The sequence below is a fragment of the Pleurodeles waltl genome, chromosome 8, assembly GCF_031143425.1.
Source record: "Pleurodeles waltl isolate 20211129_DDA chromosome 8, aPleWal1.hap1.20221129, whole genome shotgun sequence".
Taxonomy (NCBI): Eukaryota; Metazoa; Chordata; class Amphibia; order Caudata; family Salamandridae; genus Pleurodeles; species Pleurodeles waltl.
Window position 1 is genome coordinate 506,701,539 of NC_090447.1, and position 20,863 is coordinate 506,722,401.

The following is a 20,863-nucleotide window of genomic DNA, read 5'->3' on the forward strand; positions in this document are numbered from 1 at the left end:
AGTGATACTCTATAGTTCAAGAACAATTCAAAAATCAGATATGTAAAACCTTTGTATTCAGTCCAAAATGCTTGGTTTATCTTGCTGTTGGTCTATTACAATTATTTTTCAGAATAAACCTGCAAGATTTTCTTTTTCTTACCTAATGTATACCTTTTCTCCTCTTTTAATCCCTTTCAGCTACATGGGTTGGTGGAGGATACATCAATGGGACAGCAGAGGCGGTGTATGTGCCAGGAAACGGGCTTGCTTGGGCTCAGGCACCTTTTGGCTATGCTCTCAGTCTGGTTTTAGGTAAGATATGCGAAATATGCATAGTTACTTTAACATCCCTTGCCAAATGATGCATGGATAGTTGCTCTTAAAACTTACTGCCAGTGAACGTACTCTATGACGACATACTCAATGGTGTACCACAATTGTTTTCAAGCACAACAAAGCATCAAAATATATTTTGCATGACTCAATCATATGTGTCAGCATTGCCCTTCTAAATTTGTGAAGGGGTACAATAACAATGTTAAACAAAATTCGAGCACAAGCAAACATCTTTCGACAGAACATTCATTATTAACTAATGGAAAGTATAATGTATTTTTCTTTGAAAAATAAATGTATCATCCATTTGGTAGGTTTAAAAAAACAATAAATAGGTGGGGCAGGACAAACCAGCCTCCAATTGTGTATGCACCTTGGAGGTGCTCTCCACCAGTTCCACTTCTTGGGTTTTCTTACACGTGTCTCAGGAGGAGAATGTGCTGGAGACATTGTACACCTTCAGAAAAAAGTGACAGGACAAGGATGTTTCAGAATGAAGTGCATGTTAGAAGGTTCCTTTCAGAATCCATTCACACAGACTAGCTCTCCTCAGCTGACAGAGGTAAGCCAAGGTGGTGACCATTGACCGGTCCAGCCCAACTTCTTTCTAGGTGGATGGTGTGCACACACAGGAGTCTGTGAAATCCCACTGAGTGGGCTGTCCCTAATTAAAACAAACTATTCAAGGGCGATTTAGGATAGAGTAGGGTTTTCCCAGAAATGTGTGAAGACCAAGATTTAGTGAAAGGTAATGGTTGTTTGCATGTTGTCTCCTATATTGGAGTCCTAGCATAAGTGCTTATCTTGATGGTGTGTGAAACAATGAGCTCAGAAGAGGAGTTGGGGAAAACCGAGATCAGTTGTATGCGTAACAGGCAGCATATTCAAGGAGATTTATCCCCAATCAAAGAGTTAATTAAGGCATCAGTTCTTGTGTCAAGTAGGATACCCGAGATGCATACTGAGATGCAATTGATTAACTCCTCCGCAGGAAACTTGATGGCTAACGCACAAGGCACCACGGCAGAAGACCCCAGTGATCAGCCAAGGGCAGAAAGGTATTCTGGAGGCCTACCATACCTGAAGGCGATATTTAACAAGAGGAGAAAACAGTAGTAATAACTGAGTGTGAAGCTTTTGCTATGTGTCTCTGACTGCTGCCCCAAAGAAACCACACGAGACAAATATATGTAGGAGGTGAGGAAGGAGACTTCTGGGTCAGCCTACAGAAGAGGGTGGCTTGACGGATTGCTGCAATTGTTTAGACCTATGATCCAACAGTATATTGAGCACTGAGTTTGAATATTGTTTCCTAAACAAATTATTGGTATGAGCTTGATCTGTGTCTGGATGGAGATTTCCTTCCCCTCGTCTCTGCTCTCACTTTTTACTCTCTTGCCTCTCCCTTGAGCTCTCCGCATTAACAAACAAGTCACTTGTACAGGTGCATATTAGGAAGAAGGATGATAATGATAACGCAAGTGAATTTTAAATACTTTTCCAGGATACTTTCCGTATATAATGCTCACTGTGAAGCTTGAAATAAAATATAAATGCATCTTGCAGTGAAAATCCTAGTGAAACAAAAATAAGAAATAGACTTAGTTCAGTGTTCACAATATTAAGAAGTGTAAAGCACAACTAACTTGGCAATCAGAGAAATGCATTCATTTATATACATTTTAACCACTCGTATAATTTGAAGTCTGATATAAATGAAGACCCTTCTTTTAATATCTAGGAGTATCTTCCGCAGACCTTCACACTGTGCCAAAATAATTGAAATTGGCAAGCCTGCTTTGCGTTGCTGGACATAGAGGGTGAATTAGAAGCACTTTTACTAATTAAAACTGGGAGTGCAGCTCTGCAAGATGGATGTGTTCTTCAGGGGGAAACACTAATAAGATTACAGTCTCCAGAGCAAACGTGGTATTGTCCTTTATTTGGAGCCGGAACACTCCAAAGATATCAGGATTGCACATGTGTGCCAATAGTCTCAGAAACTGTCATGGTTATCTAATGATTGCTGAAAGAATCAAGAGCAGTGTGAATAAGATACAAAACTCGTTTACTTAGGGGCATATTTATAATGCCGTAGTGCCAACTTGCACCACATTAACATCATTATTTTTTATGTTAATGTGGCCCAACGAGGCCGAAATCCCCACGCCGTATTGGCCACTCTGTAACCCTTTGCGCTACATTATGACTGCGCTAGGCATATTCTATGCAAAGGGGGCATCCCCCCGTTAGGGGAGCCTGAAAAATAGTGTAAGGAAATCTATGAGACTTTCTTGCACCCTTTTTTATGGCACTTTTAAGGCCTGCTCAAGAGCAGGAGTTAAAAGGGGGCTTCCATTCTTTAGAATGGGTCTCTATGTACTCTGTAGGAGTAGTGCCAATATTTTGGTGCTACTCCTGCAGAGTACATAAATAGCATCATGAGAAATGACACTATGATCCCGTACCCTGGGCCACGGTGCACCCTATTTTAAATACGGCACACACATGTTGGCGGTAGGGGGGGCTAAGGGGTGCAGGGAAAGTGGCGCTGCACTCGGTTGCGCACCACTTTCCATAAATCTGCCCCTCTGTTCTTCTTAAGTCAAGAATAATTTACCAACAACAAATATTCAGGGAATATGAAGGAACCAAAAATATGAGCCAACCTAGAGGAACCATAGAAAAGAAACAAGGCCCCATATTACTATATAAAGTGGCCATCTTCCTCTGAAATTTGCACCAACAGTGTTAATCTGGATTTTACTTTAGGTTTCATTTTGAGAGTGCCTGGGTTGCATTTATCTTGCCTGTTTCCGTTTTATCATCCTACTCCCTTTGCTGAATTTGAGCTCGTGGTTGCAGGTAGCGCAAAATGGCACTCGATTTTGGAAACCAACATTTACTTTCCTCATAAGACTTTGTCCAAGAGCAGGAGCGGGAAACACAAAAGGAGGAGGAGAAAGTCAGAAAAACAGTGACAGAGGTAGGAAGCAAGGTTGAAAAATAACCGGTAAGAGAGATCTAAAGAGACAGGGGTGTATGGTGGTGGAAGGAACAGGCATGAGCTGGATTCAAGACTATGGAGCATTAGAATTCAACAATTCTAACACTCATCAGTGCCAACTACGGGCTTTTGAGAAAAACATTGGGCACTAGCCCTTATTATTTTACATATTAGGCATTGTCTACACCACTATCTTTGTGTGCATCTGCAAGCCCACTAAATGTTTTTTTTCTCAATGTGCTCCTTCCACCAGTGGGTTACTGAAAAAAGTAGCTACATCACCATTTGGACTTCATGAATATTGACAAACAGTAACACAGCCTCGCCCCTAGTGTCATACAGCTGTTGTCATGTTCATAATCTCCCCAGAGACAACTCTACCCACAAATGTACCTGAGAACACAATTTGGTGACATTTTCATCCTTTCCCCAAATTCTGACCATCATTGTCAGATTGTTGTTTTGAGCCTTTTGTACTTGTCTCTCCTTTATATCCTATTACACCTGAACAGAAGAGATATATCAGGCCATCCAAGATACATCAGGTATGACTATGAACCTATTAGTAACAGTAAGGTTCATTTGGAGAATAACCTAATTGAAGTAGATCGTTTCTGATGAATTTTGGCTAAACAAACAAACCCACAGCCAGGAATCACAAGGCCAGTGCAAACAATATCCACAAACAAGTTTGTGTTCCCAAAATTAAAAGAATTGTAAAAAATGTCTTTAAACAAAGGTCAGATATAGGGGCAGATTTATAGAAAGTGGCGCTGCACCTCGTGCAGCGCCACTTTTCTTGCGCCACTTAGCACCCCCCTAATGCCACCATGTGTGCGCTGTATTTAAAATACGGCGCACACATGGCAGTAGTCAGGGGGACTAGCAGCATCATTTTTTACGCTAGTCCTGTGCTTTACAGGATTAGAGTAAAACATTATGACGCTAATCCTGCAAAGCACCCAGAGGCCCATTGAACACAATGGGAGCCTCTTTTTAATGCCTGCTATTTATTAGCAGATGTTAGAAAATGTCCAAAATATGACCCAAAGAAATCTCTTAGATTTCTTTGCACCATTTTTTCGGCCCCCTTGGCGCCAGAGCGTCCACCTTGCATACATTATGCCTGGTGCAGGCATAATGTGGTGTAAGGGGTTACAAAGTGGTGCAATGCAAGCATTGCGCCCCTTTGTAAATATGGCATGGCGTTTTTGGTCTTCCGATGCCACATTAGCATCAAACAAATTGGACTAATGTGGCATTGGAATGACCCTAGGCCCACATAAATCTGGGCCATAGGGTTTAAGATAAAAAAAAAAATATTACTACAGTATGTCTTCTTTACTTACCATCACCGATATTGGAATAGAATGAGACCAGCCCAAGGTATGAAAGAGGACAAAAAAAGAAGAAGATGGATTAGGAAATGGGGCCGGGAACAAAAAGTACCTTTATTGGTGGAAGGAGGAATGTTATTGAAAAAATAGAGTAAAACGGATGAAAGAGAGAAATAGAAGGTCTGAACTGTTCCTGGACGGTTCAAGTGAAGAGACGAGGGAAATATGAATATAGGTTGAATGATAGAGGGGGCTATTTACTATGCACAAAAGGAAGGGACGATGAGTATGTGCCTGGAAAAAAGGATGGGTTACTCAGGACTGCTGTTTGAACAGAACATTGATTTTCCAAGATCAGATCCTAATGGTCAGTGAGGAGTTTAGGTGCTGGGTTTCATCAGTATAACATACAGACATAACAGTAAATCTTCATCTTCACAACACAGACTAGGATTAATATAATAGTTATTTTCACCTTTTAGTTCATCACTTAATTGTATTTGCCAGGAGCACATGCTTTGCGGCTTCCTTCTTTACCAGGGCCTGATGTGTCAAAGGGATTGACCCCTTCTGAATCTACGGGGAAATGCTTTGAAACATAAGGACCCAAGTGAATTGTCAAACTCACCTTTATTGTGCACATTTTTAATTATACTAAATAAATGTGAGCCTTTCACCTGCTGCATTTTCTATTGTCTTTGTGTGTTCACAGGCGGTCTCTTTTTTGCCAAGCCCATGCGCTCGAAGGGTTATGTAACAATGCTCGACCCTTTCCAGCAAATCTACGGAAAGCGCATGGGCGGGTTGCTCTTCATACCTGCTCTGATGGGAGAGATGTTTTGGGCTGCTGCGATCCTCTCTGCACTCGGTGAGTCAGTAAAGGTTCCGAGAAATAGAACGTGACTAAAATATGCATTTTTCTCCTTTTCAGAAAGGCCAGTGTGTGCCATTTGAAGGAGAACGTAATTAACCCAAAAATATTTCGTCTACCGAATTACTTATAAATGGATTCTTTTATTTTTCCTCATATTTTTCAGTACAAAATAGTTTACCGAAACCAATGACACGTATACATGAAAAAAAATGTTTAAAAGTAATGAAATCACGTATTCTTCCTCTTCGGTCCTTATTACCAAGGCCACGCGGATTGATGTGCTGTTCATGACATCCGGTTAAAAACCTACACCCCAGGGTTTGGAATTTATCTGGTGGGATGAATAGACCCAAATGTAAGTTTTACTCTGCAAAATAGGGCATAGCATACGGATTCTGGTGCTGCCAACACCGAATCCTGCATGTCCCGGAATGTATTGAACAATTCCCCTCGTTTAGGTTGCCGGATATGATCTGCTGGTTTGTTCCTGGTGAAAAGTACAATGGTGCGGACTTTATTGCTCCATGTTATTACCTGGTATGTTGAAACTCCGCAGAGTCCCAATTTCAATGTTTGTGAAAATAGGGATTCTCGCAGGGGTCAGAATTTTCCAAAGAGATAATCAGGACCTTCAAGTGGTTTTATAAATTAGAAATACCAGTTAATCCCTGGCACTGAAGGGAACTACTTTGTGTATAGATATGTGTGTGCCTTGTGAAATGGAAGAATGTCCTCACTCTAAACAGATTGAGTCGGCTGACCCGATGCTCAATGTTATATGCCACAGTGAGCAGAAGAAAAATGTGAATGCTGCAATAATAGACCAATCAATGATGAGTATATTATACATCTAATTTTAGTAAAATAAAAAAATCTATAAGTGCAGGGATCCAAAGTTTTTCTAGGGATCCTGCTAGCAGCTCTGTCTAATGCCACAGTTTCCAAATGGAAAGGTTGCTTTGTCTCGATTGTTCCCCATGTTTTTTTGACTACCTTACGTTCATCTCACTCAGGCCCATATTTATACTTTTTTAGTGCCACATTTGCATCATTTTTTATGCAAAAGTGGCACAAACTTACCAAACAATTATATTTTTTAAGTTTGCGCCGCTTTTCTGTCAAAAAATGACGCAAATGCGGCGCTAAAAAAGTATAAATATGGGCTTCAGTTCTTTTACGTCCCTGCATTCTCCCTTCAACTATTGTCTTATATTTTCCTTCCTCCTCTATCTCTGCTTTGTCTCTTTTTCTCTTAGTCAAAGTCTGATGATGAAAAATAATCTCTGACCCGAAAAATGAGAGCTGATGTCAATCACCCACACAAAGAACGCACTGGCTAACACTCAAGACCTTTAAGCAAAACCTCTAAAAAGGAGCCATTGTTTTGAATGAACTGCCGCAGTTTGTACGTAGAGGCTTTCCTGAAACAAATAGCCCCCCACAAATCACCTGTAATTAGAACCCAACAAGGGGCCCTCCCACCCGCTTTCCCCTTCAAGTAAAGGAAGCACTTGACTTGATTCATGTTGTTTTCATCATTAGCGGTCTTGTTTGCTGGCAGAGTTGATAATGCTGGTATGGCTTGTGCACTTCCCACCTCTCTGTTCAGCAGTCTTTAGTTTCGAAATTTGTTTTTTACAGATTTCTTCCAGCTGTGCTCTGATTACTTCTAAAGCATGGGGTAGCTTGTTTACCATCTCTTCACCGAGGGGCCCTGTGACTCTAAGTAGAGTGTGTTTGGTGAGGTACCTGGAAAAGGATGGTGTAACAGCTCCTTGGGAAAAGTATTTAATGCCTGCTGAAGGAAGGCGGAATTTCAACACATGCTCTAGAATGCTGTGTGCAAAATGATTTCCTACTTGGAGGGTGTATCTTAAAACCTAGAAATGGCTATGAAACACAGCATTGGTTCTTTCACGCACCGTTTCAAGATGGTAACTTTTGATTGTTATTGATGCCAATTTAATTTTAAAGGTTTTACCCTCCACTTATGTTTCTAGAGTAACCCCAACGTGTATCCAACAAGTCATTTTAATATAAATGACAACTATCGTTTTTTTTCTTGGGAAGGTGCTATTTGCACTTATACTGCAAAATGTTTCTGAAGTCATGCTTTATTGCCACTCCTTGCTCGGGGTTAAACTGGCTTTTCTCCCACTCTGGCATCTTCTTTATGTCCTGGAGGCTAGGGAGCCGCTTTCAGAGCAGGATGAGCATACCCAGCCCAACAATTCTATCGTGGCCCAATTACAGTCGCTTCCTCTTTTAGTGTGGGGCTAGTGTGAACATTTTCCCAGGCATGTATTTGGTTCCCAGGGCAGGCCAGCCCTAGATTTGGCTACTGCCACTGGCAATTCTACCTACTGTTGATGGCAGCTCGGTACACCAGTGGAATTTGTAGAGCACCTTTTCAATGAAAACAACACAGGTTAAACCTTTGTTGTGGATAGGAGCACTTTCTTTATTCTTTCGTTACAAACCAAAACTGACCTATACAAAGATTACAAATTCTAATGTCATAGTTATTCATTAAATTTACAATTTACATGCCACCTTTAAATGACCATAACTTGATTTATTCTTTAGATATAAACCTAACTTAAACTATGCAAAAATTATGCATTCAAAACGTACACTTCCACCTTTAATGTTTAATTTATGCAACAACTTAAAAATACTTAACTCGCGCACCTCCATACACAGTGGATTGAACTCAGTAACCACACTACATTAACTACTGTTAATACTTCACAATTTCAAAAATGATGTAATTTGTAATGTGTAAATGTTGTTATAAATGCTATTATTTTAGATAGTATAAATAATAGATGATAAAAGGTTATAAGCAGTGCACAGAGAAGACGCAGGTTTTAGTTAATGTAGTATAGCCAAGTTAAATACACTGTGTATGGAGGTGCGCAAGTTAACATAATTTGAAGGTGTTGCGCAAAGGCAGGTAAAGGCTGTGTGCATCTGGGGTTGTCTGCTCCTGATGGACTGACTGCAGGGCCTGCGTCCAACTGTTGGATGTCCTATATGATCGACATAACACAGACATCCAATGCAAAAAACAATGTTTGACTGAAGCTTTGGTTATTACACCAATAAATATGTTTAAAAATCTCATAAACTTACTCAAATACCACAGTTAAAGTGCACTTATGATGATGAATTTGAAGTGAAAAAACAATGAAATTGGAAAGTTATAGTTAGCTTTGCAATCTATGAATTGCACAACAACCATGCAAACCATAACTTGGACAATAATCCGATACTGAAGACTTCACAATAATTATACCAATAAGTAACAACACCTAACATCACAACTTAACTGAATAAAAGCACATACCATAACCAATAAGTAATACCGTACTTCTAGATAACTTTCATAGCATCAACGATAATGTGATATGTAATAATCTCATCTGTAAGATTATTTACAGTATTTGAAATTAAAACAGTCACATCAAGACTGATGTCACGAGTTTTGCGGAGCTATCGTTTGCTTCTCCATTGTGCGAGTTATGCATTGTAAAGCATGACATAGAAAATAAATTATTTGTGATGTTTCCTTTCATCCTCAAACACCTCTGGAAGAAAAATGATTATTTAGTGGGTGTCTTTGTGCAGACATATCTGCATAGTAAGTATTCCAGGGTCAACCCATTCAGGACTGACAGGCAGGCTGTTAAATAAATCCATGCGAGAGAGTGTAAATGAATGTTTTCAAAATTGTTTATAATTCAGCGGACACACCATGAACATCAATTCACAAAACAGTCAAGAGTAGCCCATGCAATATCACACATCATTTAGTCACCAGTGATATCACGGGAACTGTCCCCAAGTTGGACCTGGAGGTGCTAAACAGTATCATATTATGGTAGAGGTACCCCAAGAAGGGAAAACTATGAAAAGGAAACATACTTCTTAGAGACCTGTTCACTTTTTTGTTTCTGCTGCAGAAGGCAAATGGAGCCATTACTCCATGTTGGTTGTAGCTGATTTAGGATTAACTCATGAAAGGTAAAACATTGTTTAAAAATGTATACATATTTTCTGTAACAAAGGTCACAAACCGCAAAACAGTATTAGGATAAAGGCAGTAAAATTAAATGATAACTATGAATCAGCAGCTAAGTACCAGTTGTGCAAGTTGATAATCTTGCTACATAGCTCTTAAGCTGCCTGTATGAGACGACTCACTTTTTCAGTCTTACTCCAATAGACTGCTTGATTATTATAGGTTTCCCAAATTATCTTAACTTTCAAATTAAAAACTGAAGACCTGAGTGGTTGTGCTCTGGGTTGGGATCTGTGTAAATACATTAATAACTTAAAGTACACTAGGTTACATTATTTACTTTTAAAAATCAAGCCTGTGTTGAACATTGTAGAGTTCTATCAATCGGGAGATACTTGCAACTTTCTTTTTGGAAGCGGTGCTGTGTCAATATTCTACTCATAGCTTCAATACTAAAGTGACTGATATTTAAAGATGGGGCCTGGAAGTGTATTTTGGAAGAAAGACAGACGTTTTATTAAGCTAACAATTGATTTTCTGTAGCCAAGGTGCATAGTGTCACGTGTAAAGTTTACATACATGTCCGTCCCAGTAACAAATGGCTTTCTTGAGAAGAATACAAAATAGTTGAGAGTACTGTAGAAATCCAGGAAGGATAATATTCTATTACTGGTGTCAGGAAAGTACTGGAGAAGACAAAGAGACTTTATGCTAATTCTGTGGAATTGTCAAGAGGGAGTGAAGTTGCCTAATAACCCAGTAGCCAGATAGTCAGTAGCCAGCACCTGGGTACCCCCTCGGGTGATAAATCTTGCTTTACAAATTCTGCTAACATAACAACATGGCAAAGTGAGGGAGAGTGAAAAGGTGCTGGTATGTGTGACAAGGCCTTCACTGTTGTTAGAATTGAAGGCACATAAAGGCAGAGAAAATGTATCTCTTAATTATATATTTTGTGATCTTCACAGCACACTATGAGAGTCAATTCTGAAATTACACAAGAGATTTCCAACTCATAAGCAATAATGCTCTAAATATTGGCATCAGAGAACATCACGAAGCTGAGTAGATGACGCTCCAGTGGCACATATTTCCATCAGCATAAGCTATGAGTAATTGCAAAAAGAATGCATCAGTGCACTACCTGATGGAGGACTGTTCTAGTTAGTCTGAAATGAACTGGGGATTTATTCAATCTGTAGATGTTAAACACTGCAGTTAATCAATGCAATGTGGATGGTGACTCAAGCCTTTTAGAATTTTGTAACTCGTTGAAATAAGGACATAATGAGGAAAATTATCAAAAATAGAATATGTTTTACTGTAGATCATTTGCAGCACTGTATTGGCAATACTCAGTGTGGTACATCTTTGGGAGCTTTTGTTGGTTAACAAATAGCTGGAAGGGTGGCGGTATGTTCACATCTTGGGACAGAGGAAGTGCCAGGTTAGCACGCTGGGAATGACAGCATCTTTGGGGCTATTTCTTGGTACAAAATAGCTGGAAAGAGTTGCTTCTGACCCATAGAAACCCCCCATTTATTTGTCTGACACCATTGTTTTTGGATCCCTGCCGGAATGAGATTCCCTAATTGAATCTCACTTTTTGTAATCCTCACTTAAAATGGACTATTGCAGCTGGAGCAGGATGCCCTGCGCTAATTACCCATGAAAGTGAGCGGGGAACACTTTGTATGTCTCAGCCTGGTATCTGCGCAAAGGTGGACCTTTTGCAAACAGGATCCAGTTTAAATTTGCATGGGCTGCTTAGAGCTTATAATTCAGGTGTGAATAAGAATAGACCTTTCTTTTTTGGCTGATGTATATGTCTGTAGTGCTTAACTGTTATTCACTTGTTGGCTAAAACCAGTTAATACATAATAAAGGAAACCCATTGAGACATATTTTTTCTGCATTACCCTAGGTCCCGAACTAATACAAAATATTTGTTTTAACTTATATGCATTTGTGCATGTACTTTGACTTTTCCAATATTTCCTGGAGTCAGCCCTAATGAGATTCAGGTTTCAAACTGCCCTGCTGAAACAAGGTAATTACTCTGCTGGCCATCTGGCAGTTTAAAACCTCTCCCTGGAAAATAGGCCATTTAGTGAAGATGAGCTTCTCTTAGAGAAGGAACAGGGTGGGGAGGAATCTGCATGGGATGATCAGCTGCCACTCTCTAGCAAGACTTGCCTTGACTTTCCCACACAAATAAAATGAAGAGGAGACAGAACTCTGGCCCGGTTGCCACCAGGGCTCCCCTTTGAGTGAAGAAACTGCTTTTGGATTAATGGAGCCAAGGTCAGTTAAGAGGTTTTGCAGACCTTCTCTTGATTCTTCTATCTTGAAGAATCGCAGAAAGCTGTTCTGGGGTAAGAACAGGTCTTAGGCCAGTCTGTGGACTACCCCTAGGTAATGTCGGGGGTGGAGAGGTGAAGTGATACCCAGTTACTAAAACTACCTCTAATGTTAAACCCCTGCACAAAGTCGAGACTTTGAGCAGAGAGGACCCACAGGAGAGGAATGATTTACTGACTCACTGATGAACTCCCTCTGGAGTGGAAGAACTCAGTACTCTGTTGAATTTTGGCATCATAGCCAGTAGCATTGGCTTTACCACTACCTCTGGGGGACCTTAGAATGTGAACTTGCTGGCAACCATGAAGCTAGGGGGACCCCCTGGACTTCTGTGGACATATCTGGACTGAAGGTTCCCTGCAAAGGTGCATCTCAGGCTCCTGCAAGACACATGCATGCATTAGAAGTGGCCTGGAGGCCTGGAGTCTGAGGCCTGGGGAGTGCAAGCAGTGATAGAAGTCTGCCTTGAGGGTCGAGGGATGCTGTTGCTGGAAGAACTCAGGCTAAGAGATTATCAGGAGTAGGGGCAGGAGGGCATGTCCCTAATGCTCCTTATAAACATCATCAAGAAACATCCAACTTTTAGATGCCAGAAGGTCCACAAATCACCCTGTGAATGCTTGTAGTGTTCCACTAGGAACCTGGAGGAGAAAAAGTCCATGAAATGTAGGCTATCTGAACTGCAGAACGTTTTAAAAATCCATGTTGCTTGTGTGCCGCATTGACTGTGCTTCGGGGCCCTTGCAACCACTTCACTGGGCAGTTCATCAAATATTCCCCCATGGAGGCCATCAGAATGTGGGTTACCTGGGGACTGGGAGAAGTATCAGCAGACAAAATTGCACACATATTGTAAATTTATACTTTAAGGTGGATGGGGGTTAATAGCACAACTATTGTGTCCTGGAAGCCCCTGGGCCTGTGGAGACCTGCCCTATGACTTTATGGTTCCCCCAGTCCACCAATGACACCTTGCACTCATCCTTTGATTATGGGAGAGCGAGAAAGGACTGTCGGCCTACTATCCCTTTTGATTTCTACAGCACAGTGCTGGGCCACAGAGAGGCAGGAAAGGGAGCAGGTGAGAGAAGCTAGCTCCTCTGTCAGCACCTGTGGGAGGTGTGCCAGGTGATTTGAGAGATAGCTTGATCACATGGGCGAGTGGGCTTCAGCATCAAGAAATGAAAAAGCACACTTTGCCCTGTCAGATGCCAATATATTGGAAAAACAAAAATAAAAGAGAAAATCTTTAGCACCCCACAGTAGCATTAAAGGTTCTTGCAGCAGGTCTACAAAGTCGCATAACAGACTTGCATATGGGTTTTGCTACCCTTGGTGGAATAGGGGGAAAAAGTGATGTATCTAGTGTAAGGGCTACCAGGAAGAATGAAGCACCTGCCCCGACTGCGGAGTCTCTGCACTCATCAATTCACTATTAGAATTCAGTTTTGCAAATTCCAAAACAAACGTGTAAACTTACACAAGAGTGTAAGTTTACCTTTTTGAATCAGGCCTAATACATGGAAATGGGTCTCACTTGCTATAGACATGAAAGATGCTATACCTAGTCTGCTGACAACCTTGGAACATATTACAGAAGTGCCCTCAGGGCGCAGTGGGCCCACTTTGTACGCCGTTAGGGAAGTTTGCTATTACAGAACGGGCCGCAAACGCTTGTGCGGCCCCTTCTGTAATACCCATGACTCTGGTGCTATATGTGTGCCAGCACTATTAATATAGGGCATTTCCTAATTTGCCTGGGGTCGTGGCTCCATGCAAATGAGGGAATCTCTTTGACTCTGCGTCCATCGCTGCATTACCGGCGTAATCGTAGAGGCAAACTTGCCTTTTGGAGGTGCACTGGAAATGCGGCATACAATGATGGGACACTTTCAGTGCACCTTCTAAAGGCAGCCCTCTGGAGGGATGAAAGGGGGCCACAGGGACCCCCAGACATCCCTTTGTATGCTGGTGCAGTCACTCACTGCACCCTGCGTAAGGGGATCTTTTAAAAGCTTTTAAACAGCTGCTCTGTATTTCTCTTTTATGCACTACTTTGGGGGCAGCTAATTCAACATAATAGGGCTCACTTTCCCTATTTGCACCTAGTGTACCTGCCTAAAGGTGCGCCATGGTGCAAACAGGAAAATGCACCCCATTTGTAATAGGGCCCCTGGAGACCATCAGAGAACCGAGCACGAAATGCTCAATATTGAAACTAGCTCGTGGAATAGAAACATAGAGCCAAATTTAAGAAAACTGGTACTGCAGACAATGCAGCATCACTTTTCTTGTGCCTCTGAGCACCCCCTACTGCCACCATGTGTGCGCCACATTTAAAATCTGGTGCACCATGGCACAAGGTAGGGGCAATAGCGTCAAACCTTTTGACGCTATTGATATAATGGGCAGCATTAGCGCCAAAAGTTTGGCGCTAAACCGTGCCGCCTACATAAGGACCATTGAAAACAGTGGTATGCTACCTTTTAATGCCTGTTCTGTGCAGGCGTTAAACATAGCAACCAAAAATGGTGCAGTGGAATCTCTTAGATTCCACTGCACCATTTTTGCTGGCACAGGCATAATGTGGTGCAAGCGGTTACAAAGTGGCACAATGCCTGCATTGCACCACCTTTTAAATATGGGACAGTGAATTTGGTCTCATTGGGCTACATTAGCATCATAAAAAATGATGCAAATGTGGCATAAGGAGGTGCTAGGCCCTCTTAAATCTGAGTCATAGTGTCCAGTGTCCCCAATGAGGAGGTGAGGAAGAAAATGTTCTTTAGAAACACAAGGCCAGTAAACTAACCTGTAGCGGGAGGTAAAAACAGCAACAAATCCCTAATCCTAAAACGTTCCCAGGACAAAACAAAAAGGTGCAAGTAACAAAGAAGAGTGAAAACTGAGCATGGGGAGAGTAGCCCACCAACTCTTGTTGCCAGGCAACAAGACCTGGGTTCTTCTCCTGACTCTTCTGGTCTGGAGGACAGGGATTGAAGAGTTTTTGTTTCATTGTTGCATTATGAGTATCTATCCGATAGCCCCTCTCCTTACCTGAAAGTCAAGTGCTAAACACGTAATTAATTCCAAGTTTGGGATACACAGTACAGGGGCAAAAGGACACCAGATATGAAAGACTCGATTTCTGCATTTGGAGCTCAAAGTCTCTGACTTCCAGGGACTCTTCGACCCGGATTTCTCACACACACAAAATTAATAAAATAGATGCTTAATTAGGGTGGAACATACGCAGGGTAATTTTGGCCTGGATTGACCCTTGCTAATGACAATCTAACGCATCCATAGACCCTAAGTCGGGGCGAGACAAAAATGTCCACCTCTTCCCTTACTATTTCTATTTACTATCAAACCTTTGGCACCATTGATCGACAGCAAAATGCTAATGTATACTTAGAAGAATGCAATATTTTATGTGATACATAGCGATCCAGTCGGCTTGTCATTGATTTTGGAAACTACGCGCGACAGTAGATAAATCAAAACAAGTGAAAACAAAAGCAGTTGAGATAGTCTACGGCCATAATATATATATATATATTTTAATTGGTGCATCTAGTGCACTTAAATCTAAAACATCACATGGGTAAACCTTTTGTAATTAATTGCTAAAGCAAAGTTAGACCGATAGATAGGTTAATCTATCACAGTCACGGATATTACAGAGACGGTGTTCACATTCTAATATTGATATAAATACGGGTGTTCCTGTAATGGTTCTTGAGCCAATAAGTGTATGGTTACTTCTGGCACACTGACATGGGGCAATGCACAGAAGGACCTAGACGTTCTCTGTCCAGAAAGGCACTGCTCCGTACAATTTAGATACGCTTAGACCACAAAATATGTATTTGATAAATTGATGCATTCACATTATCAAGTATCAAGCGCTTGAAACTACACCGACACTACATTCACTAACATTTTAAACCTCTTCTATTGTAAAAGCGTTATGTTTCAGCCCATAAAGGTACTGTCTCGTGAAACAAAGGCATCATGATACTCAGAATAGTCAAATTTGTTGATAGAAAAGATGCCGGTTTGAATACATTTATCATGAATTCTATTAACACGATCAACAAGGAGGACCAGGACGTGTACACCACAATGGAAGCATGTAATAATCAGTCAAATACAATGTGAAAGTACAAATGTATACCTCTCAATCTTTCCTTTTCTAGAACTAAAAATTTAATATTGCTTTTCATTGCTCAGAATTGTGAGTTATAGAGCTCTGTTTCTAGAAAGTGCATACATTTATCACAGTCCAGGGCCCCAATGTCCCATTTAATGGTATGCTTTTGCTGTCATCTTTGACACTTAGGGGCATATTTATACTCCGTTTGCGCCAAATTTGCGTCGTTTTTTTCGACGCAAATTCGGCGCAAAACTAACGCCATATTTATACTTTGGCGTTAGACGCATCTAGCGCCAAAGTAGGAGGAAAGAGCGTCATTTTTTTGCGTGAACGCCTTCCTTGCGTTAATGAGATGCAAGGTAGGCGTTCCCGTCTAAAAAAATGACTGCGACGCAAATGCGTCGTATTTATACTCCCGGGCAAAAATCACGCCCGGGAGTGGGCGGGGCAAAAAACCCCGCATTTGCGCCTCTTTTTAACGCCTCGGTCAGGGCAGGCGTTAAGGGACCTATGGGCTCAAAATGAGCCCACAGCTGCCCTCCCATGCCCCCAGGGACCCCCCCTGCCACCCTTGCCCACCCCAGGAGGACACCCAAGGATGGAGGGACCCATCCCAGGGACATTCAGGTAAGTTCAGGTAAGTATATATATATTTTTCTTTTATAATTTTTTTTGGCATAGGGGGGCCTGATTTGTGCCCCCCTACATGCCACAATGCCCAATGACCATGCCCAGGGGACAGAAGTCCCCTGGGCATGGCCATTGGGCAAGGGGGCATGACTCCTGTCTTTACTAAGACAGGAGTCATGTAAATGGCGTCTGGGCGTCGTTAAAAATGGCGCAAATCGGGTGGAGGCGATTATTTGGCGTCAACCTGACTTGCACCATTTTAAGACGCCCTAACGCCATTTTTCCCTACGCCGGCGCTGCCTGGTGTACGTGGTTTTTTTCCACGCACACCAGGCAGCGCCGGTCTGCTAGCGCCGGCTAACGCCATTCAATAAATACGGCGCCCGCATGGCGCTTCAGAATGGCGTTAGCCGGAGCTAAACTTTTTGACGCTAAACTGCGTTAGCGCAGTTTAGCGTCAAAAAGTATAAATACGGGCCTAAGTACCAGGCGTAATCTACTCTTTCTAGCCTCTAGAGTAATATATCAAACCAAGGGCCAGATTTACAAGGCCCTAATGCCTCCTTGCGCCCCTATTAGCATAGGCAAAAATTGCTGCACCGAATTTACAAAGTAGCGCAATGCATGCATTGCACTACTTTCTGACCCCTCACACCATATAATGCATGTTCCAGGCATAATGTATGCAAGGGGGGCATTCTGGAGTTAGGAGGCCCTAAAAAATGACGCAATGAAATCTTAAAGATTTCATTGCTCCCATTTTGGCATCATTTTTAATGCCTGCCCAAAACAGGAGTTAAAAGGACGCACCCATTGAATTCAATGGGCCTTCCTTGCACTAGCCTAAATTTTTTTGATGCTAGTACAATAAAGTGCCACAATAGCATCAAATATGTTGACGCTATTGGCCTAATGTGCTCCATGGTGACCCGTATTATAAATACGGTGCCCCCATGGTGTTGTTAGGTGGCGATGGAGGGGCACAAGAAATCTGGATCCAAATACTTAGATAAAAGAGGTAATTTGTCACAAAAAAACATAGAGCTTTAGTGTGTTCAAGGGGTCTCAATAGAGGGTGGGCATAACTCATGCAAATCTGTGTAGCATAATCACTTCACGTGGAATTACCTAATAAATTCTCCAGATTACGTGGAATTATGTGAGAAGAGTAATTCTGCATTTAGGTCAATTTTATTAGCACAAAAAAGCTCCCCAGCATCCACAATGGATGCGAGGATGTATTTTGTACTACAGAAATAGTGATAAAGGCAACAGAACATGAATAGCAACATGAGCACCTGCTCATGCTCTCTAAATGTGCAACTGGGTTAAGATTTTCTCCCAATTTACTCTGTGCATTTATCACTAGTTTCTCAGCACAAAATGCACCTCTGTGTCGAAAATGGACTCCAGAATACATTTTGTGCCAAGAAAATAGCACTAAATACACAGAACATAAACAGGAGTGAAGCAACCTCTTGCACTCCCTAAATGTGCTCTTGCAGCACGGTTTTCCCCCAAAATTATTCTTAATTATGTGGGCAGGCATAATAGCGTAAATATCACCAATTCTGCATCAAAGAGTAACACAGAATTACCAAAATTACTGTGATTACTCTGGTGTAATTAAAATTACTCCCAGCCCTACTCCAATACGAGATTAAGACGAGAGAGTTTTGTATGCACTGATGGGGTCACCCTGCAGTAACCAGGAGTTATAGGTTCAAGTCAATCCACTTAAAATGCATGCAATAAATATATCACTACCCGCGGAAGCTGCACAGACTTGAGCCATCATTTTCCAGTAATTCAAATTACATTGTGGGCCGCTTTCAAGCTGTTGTCAGGTCAGAGATACAGAATGTGTTCTAGTTTTCTTTTAAGAATGGCCTGCAGTAGGAATTAAATCAGGGTAATGCTATCACCTTGGTACATCATGACCAATATCAGATTTGACACTGTGGATAATCTGATCATGATCCAATGTCTGGCTGCCCTCGTATTTGGGCTCATAACTTGCCTGGTGTAAGCTTTTTTTTCTAACCAGAGTTTTCATTTTGGCCATTAACAGTTGGGTGACAATAAACAGAGTCAGATAAACTCACAAAAGATTAGGTTTGTGTAGCTGTTTAATATATATTTTTTGCTGATTTGTGCTAAGATTATAATTATACTCACTCTTAAAAAAATCTTTTGCAAATTATCTTGGATGCTATTGATTATATTGCAGTTTGTGTTTTTTCAGTATGCGGTCTTCCTAACAAGAACACATGAACATCTTTTAATTTGATTTAACATTCTAAATAAGTGTTATTTTTCCTTGTTATTGTTAATGATAGAGTTGCTTGAAAGCATTTCTAAAATTGGAGAAGATATATGTTTACTCAAAATGCAACTACAATATCTTTAAAGAAATATAATTGCCATAAAACCCTGGAGAATATTAAATAATCATTAAACAATATCAATAAGAAATATAGCAAAAACAAAAATACAATAGAGTTAGCTATGACTACAAAAATGATTGTGTGTACATGCGGCTAGATAGCTTCTTTCATAAATTGGGTACAATAGATTCTTCATATACATCTAGTGATGAAATAAAAGACCCAAAAGCACACAACACTAAAGATGTTGTGGTAGAAATAAGTGAAGTGTATGATTTATCAGAAATACCAGCTACTTCAAAATAAATTGTATCTCTTCTAGAAATAAGCCAAAAGAAAACCAGCAAAACCAAAGGTTATTGGAAACAAGGGCAAAGTAAACCAAGAAAATCCATTAGTGAACATATCAGACTGAGTTGACTATGGACGAAAATAACATTTCAGAAAAAACTATTGCATGGTACAACTACGGAATCAACATTCTTATAGTGATAATTGTACGTTTGTAGATTTTTGCTGAAAATGATGGGCCCAAATTAGGGTTTGGCAAATGGAGTAGTGTCCGTCAGGATGGCGAAGGTGCTCCATCAGCCACATTTAGAGATTACTGTCATCCCTGTGGTCATCTCTGTATGGTGAAAAAAACACCAATAAGGCTTTTCCTTTAAATGTACTAAATGTTTGGCGGATGGCTGCCATCAGTTTAGACTGCTGTCCACCAAACCTTTCACATTTTGTTGCTATTCAGAAACAAACTCACACAGTTGGAGTTAGTTTCTGAACAACAAAAAAAACGAATGACCCTACAACCTTTTACTACTTATGTTTTCCAAGATATCCCTGTTTTCATTTAGTTGCTCATATGTGTGAATTCTCCTCACTAGTCATTGAAGCACATATGAAAAATGCCATTCTTCTCTGGTGCCATCTTGCTATTCCTATTTTACTTCCTATGTAATGTGTTTTGAAATCACATCAGTGCAATCTCTTTTATAACATGTTTAATCCTCACCGAAAGCACATGTTCAGTAAATGAAAGTCAAAGCACATCCAGTTGGAAATGTTTTGTTGTGTATATGATGTTTTCTAGATTTTTCTAGAAACTCGGAGGTGGGTTTCCTAGACCCCCTGCCACTAAGGCCAATGTGCCAACCCAAATCAAAGAACCATTTGTACTGCAACCACTACACAGTCCGGTGAGTAATATCTGAGCAAGATGCATTCTAGGCAACAATCAATCAGATAGGATGTTACAGGAACAATCAGTGGAAACCCAAACCCATTTTAAATTTAGATGTTTAAAATAACATTCACAGAACACAAAAGACAGATTTTAAATATTTATTTTAAAACTAATATCTTAGTCTAGTGCACACAATATGAATTTGAACCACGGTGAAGATAAATAAAATGGTAGCAGCAACAGTTATCAAAAGCGTGAATGATGCCACTCCAACATGTGTGCTGTTATTAATACATAGCAATTGTACTCTTTCTTCTACTTCTAAGTGCTAATCTAATTCTAGAATTCTTGCAAAGTAGAAAATAAAACCTATTATGAGTTTCAGAGATGGTGCACTCCCTGTACCTATTTGAGAAATGAAGTTCTATGTTCAAATGAAATAACATGGTCTGCTATTTTTATCTCATGAGGTGGGCTGCACTGACAACTCAGCTCATGAACACTAATGGCCCTATTCACAAAGGTAAAGTTAGGCGAAATGTCTAACTTTAGACCTGAAGTGTAACTTTAGACTAACGTCTAA

At 40.8% G+C, this 20,863-nt stretch overlaps 1 protein-coding gene across 1 annotated transcript in view; it reads left to right on the plus strand.

Moving 5' to 3' along the window:
• The window catches only part of SLC5A7 (solute carrier family 5 member 7), a 326,704-nt gene that overhangs the window by 74,269 nt on the left and 231,572 nt on the right, over window positions 1-20,863 (plus strand). Inside the window, exons 3-4 of the mRNA XM_069204469.1 lie at window positions 181-294; window positions 5,375-5,530. Of these exons, the coding sequence (XP_069060570.1) occupies window positions 181-294; window positions 5,375-5,530 (270 nt within the window). The remainder of the gene's footprint in view (window positions 1-180; window positions 295-5,374; window positions 5,531-20,863) is intronic.